The 12,115-nt window shown below is 34.4% G+C and overlaps 2 protein-coding genes across 2 annotated transcripts; both read right to left on the bottom strand.

Moving 5' to 3' along the window:
- Window positions 1-812: 812 nt before the first annotated feature.
- LOC113333641 lies at window positions 813-3,584 on the bottom strand. Its single transcript, XM_026580064.1, has 2 exons — window positions 3,083-3,584; window positions 813-2,656 (listed from the first exon to the last, which is right to left on the bottom strand). The coding sequence occupies exons 1-2, from the start codon at window positions 3,582-3,584 to the stop codon at window positions 813-815; spliced, it is 2,346 nt and encodes a 781-aa protein (XP_026435849.1).
- Window positions 3,585-3,610: 26 nt separating this feature from the next.
- Window positions 3,611-4,318, bottom strand: LOC113333640. The gene is made up of 2 exons (XM_026580063.1): window positions 4,063-4,318; window positions 3,611-3,963 (listed from the first exon to the last, which is right to left on the bottom strand). The coding sequence occupies exons 1-2, from the start codon at window positions 4,316-4,318 to the stop codon at window positions 3,611-3,613; spliced, it is 609 nt and encodes a 202-aa protein (XP_026435848.1).
- Between the last annotated feature and the right edge of the window lie 7,797 nt (window positions 4,319-12,115).

The raw sequence follows: 12,115 nt of genomic DNA, 5'->3' as shown, positions 1-12,115 counted from the left end.
ATGGATCTGTGGTAGAAGGTAGCAACTTCATCTTCATACGGAGCTAGACGCTCATCTATCCAATAGAAAAACCCACAGCATGTGAATTTTGAAGCATTCGGTTGATATACATCTCCTACTGCAGCTTTCATTAAGAAATAAGAACCCCTTACAACCATCAATGGTGCATTTGCCGCCTTAAAATGGACAATCATTTGCAGAATGACCACTTAGTGTACAAAGACTACAAATAGTTGGTTGTGTTGCACTTGAACCTTCCATTATTTATGCATGGTTGAAGATGAAGTTGAAAATGTTTTTATATTAACAACACACTTAATGTTTTGACTTTGAAAATTCTAGCCGTTGAGCATTCAATGGATTGTACCTTGTACTTAAAGTAATATTTTTAAACTACTATCATGTTATAGTAAGTCGGCAAGGTCGAGCATTTCAAATCATGCCGACTACGTATCCCTAACCTTTTTTTTTTACCAAAAAACCTTTAAATTTATTAGAAAAATGAAAGGTTACAAAAGGTATCTAAAAAGGAAGAAAAAAGAAACTAAAACGGGGGATAAGGAGGACCACATGTCCAAGGCCCAAAACATAAGTATCAGTACAAAACTAGGAAGTAATGCAATTACACAAATCTGTAATATGGAGTGTCAGGTATATCCATCCTCTGCATATTAGAAGGTCTTGTCGAGAATTTCACTACTTGCTTTCTTTGAAGGTGACACCCTTTATTTTGCAAAGAAATCAGCAGAAAAGTTTACTTCCCTGTATACATGATTGAAATGGATCCTCTTTAAAGCTTTGCATACCAATTCTCATCTAGACAATGCAAACCAAGGAAGATTGTTGTTGGAGAAGACTTCTATGGAATCCTTGGAATCAGCATTCACAATCACTTGAAGCTGGTTATGTTGGACTGCCCATTCTAGTGCACACAGAGTACCCATTACTTCATCTAAAAAGTTTGTAGTTATACCAGGACCACCACTTTCAGCTGCAATAAAATGGCCATAACAATCCCTAATGACAAAACCATATCCAGAGATACCAGGATTACCTCTTGAGGCTCCATCACAGCATAACAAGATATAGTTCTCCTCAGGCAGATGAAAGAAGCATTCAATAATTTTTGGAGTCTTCATCTTCTTGTATTTAATCTCAAAGAAGAGCATAATAGAAGTATCATAATTAGAATTATTTGTATATCCCTTAAGCCTTACTTCACAATCCTTAACCATTATGAGAATTCTCCTTTTAGCATTTACCACATTTTGTGCCACACTGACAAAAAAGACTATGTTCCTTGTGAGCCAAATATATACCATAACATTAAAAGCAACAATGAACCATATCTCTTGCACTACTGTACTTTTTTGTTTACTGCAAGCTAGAATGTCTTCAAAAGATTTTGGATTCTTGAAAGCAAAAATGCCACCAAGACAATTCCATAGTATCTGACCATAATTGCATTCCCACAAGAGGTGATTCATGGAATCTTGATATTCATTACAAATGTAACATCTTGAAACTAGATGAAAGCCCCTTTTATTCAAATTTTCATCTGTGGCACAATCACCCCTAGTAATCTTCCAAATATTACTACAAGTTGATGGATGTATACACTTTTTCCAAATAAGTTTATACCATTTAAGTTTGGGAAAGTCAGTTCTGATGAAAGAAATAGCACTAGCCACAGAAAACTTACCATTTTGAGCTGCAGTCCAGATTATTTTGTCTTTACCAGGAACAATAGTTGGAAAGTCAGAAGTAGTGAAAAATTGAAGCATTTCCTCAGGTATCATCCATTTGTTGTTTACAATCAAGTTACTGACCTTCATATGGATATTCTGTTTGATATAATCATTATCAAGAAAAAGTTTGATGATGCTTTGTTCCAGAATCCAATTGTCCCTCCATACATAAATTTGATCACCATTTCCCACAATCCACCTAGTATGCTCATGGAAATCCTGTAGTATCCATTTGATTCCAGGCCACACAGAGGATTGTTTATAATATGAAATCCAACAGTCATGTTTGTCTTTGTACTTTGCAAGAAAAAATCTGGCCCATTCCTCATTTGAGTTTAAGATCCTCCACAAAAGTTTCATCAATAATGCTTTGTTGATATCTTCAAACTTTCTTATTCCAATCCCACCTTCTTCTACATGATAACAAACTTGATCCCAAGAAATAGTTACACACTTCTTATCTTCTGCATTTCCACTCCAAAGAAAATTTCGAATAATTCTTTCACAAGCCTTTATCGCTTTCTTTGGCCACTTGTAAATAGACATATTATACAGAGGAATGCTACTTAATACAAATCTTATAAGAGTTAATCTTGCTTGAAAGGTTAACAATTTACAAATCCATGCAGCAAGTTTTCTTTGTAGCATTTCCACAAATGACCATAAGTGTTCAGTTTTAACTCTTCCTTGAACCAGCATGACACCTAAGTATTTTTCAGGAAATGATAATAATTTCATATTCATAAGGTTAGCAAGTTGATTACCTCTTATAATAGAAGTACCTCCAACAAAAAACTTTCTTTTATCAGCACTCACTGTTTGTCCAGAAGCTTGTTGGTATTCAAATAATAGGTGTTTAAGATGTTGAATACTTGTTTTGCCACCATTACAGAAAATGAAGATGTTATCTGCAAAAAACAAGTGTGAGGTATGAATGCCATTTATAATCACCATTGGTTGCACTTTGTTTTCCTGAATTGACTTAAGGATATTTCTGCTAAGAACATCAGCAACAATTAGATATAGAATGGGAGATAGAGGATCTCCTTATTTAAGGAGTCTTCCTACACCAAAATAACCCACTGGTCCACCATTAAGCATTATGGATATTTTGGTAGTGTTGAGCAGGACCAGAATCCAATTACAGAACCTTGTAGAAAATCCAGATTTCTCCAATACAACAAAAAGATACTTCCAGCTCAAGGTATCATATGCTTGTGATATGTCAAGTTTAAATCCAGCATTTCCTCCTCCCCTATTTATTTTCATCTCATTGACAAGTTCAGAAGATAAGAGTACTTGTTCATGGATATTTCTCCCCTTAATAAATGCACATTGTTGAGGAGATACCAATTTGTGCAGCATATCACTCATTCTAACTATGATAATCTTTGTGAATATCTTGAAGAAAACATTGCTTAAACCAATGGGTTTAAACTGATCATCCCTTTTAGCACCTTTAACTTTAGGAAGAAGCACGAGAAAGTTTGAATTAACTCCAGGAGGAATCACTTGATATTGCCAGCAGTATTTTATTGCTTCAACCAAATCTTCTTGAATAATATCCCAAGCAAATCTATAAAAAATTCCAGTGAATCCATCTGGACCAGAGGATCCATCTTGATTTAATTCAAAAACTGCATTTCTAATTTCCTCTCTAGAAGGAATGCTTTCCAATAAAGCATTATCATCATCATTAATAACCTGAGGAGTAGCACTTAATATGGTATCAGAAATTTCTACAGACTGTTGTTTGAATTTGCTTGAGAAATAATTGATAAGATTAGAAGCAATCTCATTGTTGTTAGTTATCAGAGTACCTGAATCATCCTCCATCTCAGCAATGGTATTTCTAGTTTGTCTCAATCTGATATTAGTGTGAAAAAGGAAGTATTAGCTTCTCCAAATTTAATCCAATTAATCTTTAATTTCTGACACAACGTAGTATGATAATTCTGAGATGCTATATCCCTTACACCCCTTGCTGTGATATACTTATTTAGAAGCTCCAAATTTTGAGGATCTGCATCAGAAAGTATATCTGTTTCAGTCACCTTCTTCTCAGCTTCTCTTAAAGTAACTTGAACATTGCCAAAAATCTCCCAATTCCACTTCTTTAGAATAATTTTCATGTGTTTTAGTTTGGACATGAAAGTGTAAATAGGGTTACCCACAAAATATTCTCTCCATGCATCAATTATAACTTGTAAGAACCCTGGATGATAAATCCACATTTGTTGAAACTTGAAAGGACAATTCAGGGGCTTTTAAATTTCTGAGTTAGAACCAATAAGAATGTTGTGATCAGAAATGCCTCTTGCAGTAACATGATACTTCCACCCTGGATATTTCTCTAGCCATTTTGAGTTAAACAGAAACCTATCCAGATTACATAAGATTCTCTTTCTTCCACATCTACCATTTGACCAAGAAAATTGAAGTCCAGTTCTTGTAGCATGTAAAAGTTCACAATTATCAATCCATTCATTAAACTCTGCAACAGAAGAATTGAGAGGAACTCTGCCACCCTTTTTTTCATCTAAAGTAGAGACAGTATGAAAATTATCCATGGTTTATTTTAACCACTGAAGGGAGCTAATTCTTCCCATAATGTTCTTCTGTTAATACCTAAAACATCAACATGAACACCAGTTACCAAAACACCCCCACTTCAACTGTAATACTTTGTCTAGAAGACTGAATCACTACAGGGGAAGTTATTGAATTATTCCAAAAAAAGCCATAAATTTGCTTTTCTACCATCAGAAGAATTATGAATTATTTTGTCTCATCCTAGGAAGATTTATTTTATTAATAGATTTATAATGAATTTTTCGTTCTGCTATAAAAACTAAAGAAGGATTATGTTGTGTAACTATAGCTCTTATTTTATCTTTGGATTTTTGTCTCTTAATTCCTCTGATATTTCAAAAACCTAATCTCATGTTAAGAGGAGGGATGAGGAGGTGTGGAACTCCTCTCATTTAACACAGGTTTCAAAAGTTCTCTTCTAGTTTTTCTAGTAGTTGGAGCAGCTCTAACAGTCTTAGGTGGAGGTTTCTTCTTTTTAATGATTATATGTTTATTAAGGACAGTTTTTTCAACAGAAGAAGTAGGTTTCAAAATAGTAATAGGTTGTGAAACTGAACTAATGTTAAGAAGAGTAGCAGTATTCACCTCTTTAATTTCTCCATCCTCAGAGCTTGAGTAGTCAATAGTTTATTCCACTTCAGCAATAGGATCAAACTTATTTAAGGAGATAATAGTTACATACTCAGGATGTAATTCACCAGGTTTTATAATTTCCTTAATAACACCACTATGTTCACCAACTTCATTAGATGAAACAGGTACTTCAACTGGATCTTGAGGCATTATTTGAGGCTGAACCAAATCAATGGAAGAAGAAGTATCTGAATTAGTAGTATTATTAGTTGCAGTTCTTTTTGGAGATGAACAAATATCAAATCCAACATGAGTTGTCTTCTTAGTTTTAACTCTCCAAACATTCTTTTTAATAACAGGAGTAAATCCATCAACCTCTACATGAGCTTCTACATGATTGTTCTTCTTTTTTGATCTACATTCAACCACTAAATGACCCACCACCTTACAGTGATCACAGAATTTAGGAATTCTTGGAATTTGAATTTCCTGCTCAAAGCTACCATACTTTGTTTTGATTAAAATATGGTTTGGGATGTGTTGTGCTAAATCAACCTCAACAAGAACACTAGCATAGTACCCAACCTCTCTCTTCAGGGTAATTTCATCAACCTTAATAGCACTTCCCAATCTTTCACCTAAGTCCAAAAGAATTTTTTTTCTTTCCAATATTCCATACCTAGACCAAGGAAACGAACCCAAACAAAAGTAGTACTAGATTTTTGATTAGATGGATTAAAGTTAGGTTCACATTCTCTCAATTTCAGGATATGTGAATCAACCAGCCAATATCCCTTCCAAATATAATTCATATCAATCTCATTATCTAATTTTATGATAAAAAAACCTTTACCAATGGGAATTAATTGAGATGTACCTGTAAGCTTACATTGATTCTTCAGAGAATTAACTGCAGTTTCAAATTTTAATTTTACAAAATCCAATCTACCAATCAAGATAAACTTCCATCCATTTAAGCTTTCATCGATATCTTCGTCAGAGATGAAAAGAGTTGGTGTAGAAACCTTGTTCGAATCATCAAAGTTATTCGCAGAAGTATCAAAAGAATCCCTAGAATTATTTTCACCCATTGTCGAACCAAAATTAGTTTCAGAACTAAAAATTGAAGATTCAGACATTAATGATGTCCAAATACACTTGAAAACTAACACCAATCATTGAAATACTTGATAGAAATTAAGATCTGTGTAGAGAAATTAAGAAGAAAGAGAAAAAAATGACTGAGTCGAACGCCGATTTCATCGCCGAGTCGTCGCCGATTCACAAAGCTCCTCTCAAAAACAATTAAAAAAAAGAAGAGCCGTTTTGACGTATCCCTAACAGCATTGGCCTGGAATGGTCAACAAGGTCGAGCATTTGAAACCTTACCGACTTACTACTACTCTAACATTATTTAAACCTACAGAAAAATACTAACTTTCTAAAGCAAATGAAACTGAAAATTAACATAAGTTTAAGAGTTACTGAAAGGTCTAAAACCACAATCTAAGAGTTGAAAACATAATAACACAAACATATCAAATACAGTTTCAAGGATCCTTCTCATTGTTGTTATCTTCCTCCACATCACCAGCTTTTTCACCAGCATCAGCTTTAGCTTTTCCCTTTATTGGACCTATGTAGTCATCAGCCTCATTGTAATAGGGGTTCACTCCAGAAAAGTCAGACGCGTTGGAAAAGTTCTTGGATCAAACTCCTCTTTTTCTTCCTCTGATGATGTGCATTCAATATAGTTTTGGGGATTGCTATCACTTTTCAGAAACCTTAGAAATTCTTCAAGATCTTTCTTACCCATCAGAAGTAAGTCTCATATAGGGTATTCTCTCCAGTTTCATCACAAGGATCTTCTAATCTTGGATAAATATTTTCAATCCAGGCTGATAGCTCTGCTGCATTGGTAGGACAATGGATACCCTCTATGCTATCCTCTTGGAACCTATATAATACACAAAAACAAGTTATATATTAATAAAAGAGGTTCTCGTCATCTATTAGTATGCATGGTCGATTATCTAGAAAAAAGACGACTAATACTTAGTCGGCATTGTTCTATTCATCTATAATCTCGACTACTATATACTCGGCAGGTTTCTATTCATATAAGGTGCCGACTAACAACAAAATTGAACTCAGGAAAATCAAGTTTCTGTGACATGAAGTCGTGACATTACAAGTTTAAGAAGATGACGACTAAAAAAATCATTCCCAGTATGCAAAGTCGGCATGGTTAGTTATCGATTACCCTGCGGGCCCTGGTTAATGTTTCACAGTCGCCATAGCAAGTATGAAAAGTCGGCATGTTTTTCATTATACGACCTTGCCGATTAGCACTAACATCTGAAGGCCCGCATCTATTTTTTGAAACAAATCTGCCGACTTTAGACCTAGAAATCATAATTTTAGATAGTCTAACCTAATATAACAATCAAAACACACAACACAATAATGGGTTTGAGTTTAGACATCACTTGCAGTCTTCTTCTCTCCGGTAGTGGGTTCTTTTCAACATTCTCAGGGATTGGATATTTGAGTTCAGGAATTTCACTGCATCCAACTTTTCCCTTACCTTTTTCCTCTGATTTGAATCTTTTGATATCACCTTTTGAATCTCTATTGCTACTTGATCGTTTAGAATCAACCATTTTTCAGGAAAGTCAAAGTGGGCGATTTGCAGGGAGGTTAATGGAAGATGAAGGAGGAAGAGAAGATTAAGAGATTTTTAGATTTTTAATTTTAGGGTTAACTGATTAAGAAATGGTGTTTAGTTTTTAAGTTTAACTAGTTCAAGGGTATTAAAGGAAAATCACCAATTTTAACCACCCCTTAGCAAGGGCACTAGGTCCATTTAAATTTGGGTATACCCAATTTGGACAGGTTTTATACCGGAGTTTTAAGTTTTAGCAAGTTAGATTTTCCTTTCGGAAAAATACGGTTTAATCCAAAAATCAGTCTAAAAGTACGGTTTAGTCCAGACTGAGTCAACTAGGTATAAATTAATCCGAAATATGGGAAAGTACACCAATAACCCTTATTATTTATAATTTAGTCCAAACATTTACAGTTTAGTTCACTATGACTCATGATGATGTCAGTAATTTTAAATAATATATAAATTATTAAAAAATAATTTATCTTTCGAACCACTCGTCACAAACTTTTTATATTCAGAAAGCTCTTTTCGAAGTCTACAAAAAGAGTACCCATATGACTATAATTTTCATTTTTTTAAAATGTTAATTTACACTAGTGTAACTATGTTTGACAGGGAATATATGCAGTGAGTTAAAGCAATGCATACTGCATCAACTACTACCTTTGCATGACCTTTAATAGCAATTAACGAAGATTCAGTGAGACATCAATATACTTGTTCAGGGGATAGCCCAGTTGGCCAAGAGTCTGATTCTCAAGTAAGAGGTCATCATTTCGAGTCGCAACTCAAACTTTGGAGATCTCGTGTAATTATTACTAACCAACTGTGAGGAAGGGGGCCGAGTTTGCTCAGGGGGAGTAAGCCGGTGGCTACGCTTCCAGGGGGCAGGACGGGCCTATGCCTAGTTCAAAAGAAAAAAATGGTTCAGGGGCGATAAGATGTGACCATCTGCTTCAGTAATTATCTTTCATACGTTATCCATCATGAGTTGCTTATCGTATTTCAATTTTTTCAGAGCTGCAGGAAGTTGATTGTTGAAAACATTGTAGATTTTATCACTACCTGGGTGTCTGCATTCAAATACAAATACTAAAACAAAAGAATATGCACCACTTTGTACAGATAACAAAAAACCAGATAGTAAAGAAAAACTGCAGTTACATACATGTCGTCAAGATGTTCTTTGTAAATTCCATCGAAAAGAAACATACAAAACAAGATTCAGGTTATGTCATCCCATAAGTCACCCCCAATGTATGAGAAATACATTGTTTTAAAAAAGATTTCAATTGTTTATACTTCAAGTATCAAAGAGAGATTAAAATATTTCATTCCTGAGCTGAAGCTACCATCGAAATTTTTTCCTAACAATTGAAAGCATCAATTGGTTCCATATTTCTGACATTGCAACTACATGTTACTACCGAATGCCGATGTTAACGTAATCTGATACGTTATGTGAACTTGAACAAGAAAAACTATTAATAAACATCATGTGTACAACTATGTACGCATTAACAATAAACAGGTGTACAATTATGTACACATTTCAATATGTGTACAACTATTTACACATTGATAATAAACAGGTTTACAACTATGTACACGTTAACAATTAACTGGTGTATACTAACAGATTTGGCTTACTTATTTCCCTACATAAAATACACTTCCAATGAACACACCAGGACAAGATCATATGTCAATAAAAACATTATCTCAGAGTATATCAGGTGCTACATTTTTGTATCACTTTGACAAAGACCAACATCAACTCTGATTATTAATCAGAGTTGTTGGGTTGCTGGGTTCAAAAAATGAGTTAAAATGTCCTAACAGTTGAAAGTAGCACTTGGTTCCCTATTTCTGAAGTTGCAGATACATATTACTGCCGAATGCCGATATTAACGTAATCTGATACTTTATGCGAAATTAAACTTGAACAAAAGAAAACTATTAATAAACATCATGTGTACAACTATGTACACATTAACAATAAACATGTGTACAATTATGTATACATTTCAACAGGTATACAACTATGTACACCTAAATAATAAACATGTGTACACGTTAACAATCAACTGGTGTACACTAACAGTTTTAGATCACGTATTTCCTTACATAAAATACACTTCCAATTAACACACCACAACAAGCTCCTATGTCAATAAAAACATTATCTCAGATAATATCAGGTGCTACATTTTTTGTCTCACTTAGCATCTATTAGTATCCAGATGCCTAAGCTCAATATCAATAAACTATATGTGAATCTATACGAGCCCCTTGAGATCATCTAGCATGTTAAGTACCAATATAGCTAATGATGAGTAACTTCAGTGCAGTTTGAAGTTAGATGAACTACTCATGGTTCACATACCTGTCTCATGACTAGATTGGATAGAATATTCTGAATCTCTGGATTCTGCATAGCCTTGGCCTGTACAACAAAAATAACATAATTGTTATCTAAACCAGAAGTTTTTAAAATGAATCTCTTTTCTCGAGATGCTATCTATAAAATAAGGTAGAAAGAACATATCAGATCTTCTCTCACCTGTCTCTCCTTCAAATCATCAGCACTGACATCACCACAGTTTATTTTGTTAATTTTTGCCACACATCTGCAATAGCATTCCAAGACATCAACTTAGGAATGCAACTTGTACCGATTATTAAGAAGTGCAATTTTGTGTTTCCATATTCAAAATACACATATATGCTCATATAAAGTATGAAGCATCAACTATCACATCGCTCATATTAAGGTTCTTGATAGCATTATCCCACATTTGAAAGAATACCAACAAAATATCAACAGGTGTACAACTTTGTGCACATTGAAAATCAACAGGTGTACAACATTGTGCACATTAAAAATCAACAGGTGTACAATTATGTACACATTGAAAATCCAACCCATCATATGCTAAATCAGAAAACTTATCTGTCATTGGAGCTCTATTCAGTATACTTTTATCGAAAGAGATGGGAACTCTACTTCTCATATAAAAAAAAAATTAACTTCGGTTAAAATTAGGTTGCAAGTCATTTTAAGCAATGGCATCATACACAACGAATTTCACCTAAAATAAATCTTGGGAAAGAAATGGTATGAATGGGATGCACACAACTAATAAGCTTTTTTTTTTTTTACTGTAAAGGTTTTAGAGCTTGTGTTGACGATAGTTTTATGACCGGACGTAAAATGAACAAAGTGGACCAAGCATATGTCACAGCTTAAAAATAAATGTTTTCGTGTGCAAACATGCATTCAGATTTTCTGTGTTATACACCATTTCTTTCAAGACATTAATTTACTACCTTGTGTCAGCTATTGTTTTGTTTGATTCCTGCAGTTTCCTTCTCAAACAACTCAATTCCTTGTACAATAATTCAACTGAAGTTTTCCTAATAACTGGTAATTAAACAAGCAACAATTACCGAAATAATAATAATAAGAGGATAAAATCGAACATAATAAGAAGGCAGATCAACATGAGGCGATAATAAAACTAAACTCTTGTCATTAATCAAATAACAAATATCATCTCAAATCAAAGTAATTAGGTTTTTGAAACCGTTAAAAAAATCTAAAATTGATTTCTAAATCGATAAACTAACAGTGGCGATTAAATCTAACATAAGAACATATTTTGTATACACATAATCCCATTGTCAGCCACGTGGAAGAAGAATTACATGTGGGTCCCATCGAAGGAGCCATTCTATCACCCTTCTCCACGTCGACATCACCAAACAAATCCAAAGGGTACTTTACCCCATCCCGAGATAGATCCAAGATGGACGAAGAGGATGAAATCCACTGACAAAGAGGTGACAACTGCAGGAAAAGCTGTCTCACGCAAGCGTCCTGCTCCAACCACCCGCATTAAATGTTACACGTACATGGCACGTGTCAAACATTCCATGGATCAAAGAGAAGTGGATCATCGTTACATCAGATGACCGTTAGGAACATCGGGTAATCCGGAAGGTGCACATCGACACCGGCCCAATTACCAAGACGATAAGACGTTGAAGAGTCGGTGATGAGGGTCCCAGAAGTCCCCTATAAATACCCAGTTTGCTTAACAGAGTGGGGGTGGACAAAATTTAGAAGGAGGGAATTAGATTTCAGGAGAGAGAAATTGTAAGAGTAAGTATGAGTCTTAATCACTTACCTCATAGCATTGTTCCCTATACAGAGTCATTCGTTTATCTTTGTAACCTCTTATAATACATAGTGAAACACCAACCCCGTGGATGTAGGCCTTAGTGCTGAACCACATAAATCATCGTCTCATTTATATTCTGCACTTATAACTTTCGTACTCTAATGTTATGCATCATATGAATCATCATAGAAACCTCTATGATGCGAAACGAGGACGATTCCGAAGGCTCAAAGTTTCTTTCATCATTATTTTGTATTACTCTACATATATTTCTATCATTTCGTCAATTTTACCAATACTATGAACATTGTTTGTGGACACGATGATACCATCGTTATTTCCGTGTT

This window comes from Papaver somniferum, unplaced genomic scaffold (genome assembly GCF_003573695.1).
Source record: "Papaver somniferum cultivar HN1 unplaced genomic scaffold, ASM357369v1 unplaced-scaffold_133, whole genome shotgun sequence".
Lineage (NCBI taxonomy): Eukaryota > Viridiplantae > Streptophyta > Magnoliopsida > Ranunculales > Papaveraceae > Papaver > Papaver somniferum.
This window is presented reverse-complemented; position numbering and strand designations above follow the sequence as displayed.

What these genes read in the sequence shown, in the direction of transcription:
- LOC113333641 (XM_026580064.1), bottom strand. Translation starts at nt 3,584, where the DNA reads ATGGAGGATGATTCAGGTACTCTGATAACTAACAACAATGAGATTGCT. An exon ending in ATTGGTATCTCCTCAACAAT is followed by an intron (nt 2,657 to 3,082) that starts GTGCATTTATTA and finishes TGTTTTTTGCAG; the next exon opens with ATAACATCTTCATTTTCTGT.
- LOC113333640 (XM_026580063.1), bottom strand. Translation starts at nt 4,318, where the DNA reads ATGGATAATTTTCATACTGTCTCTACTTTAGATGAAAAAAAGGGTGGC. An exon ending in GTATCATGTTACTGCAAGAG is followed by an intron (nt 3,964 to 4,062) that starts GCATTTCTGATC and finishes TTTATCATCCAG; the next exon opens with GGTTCTTACAAGTTATAATT.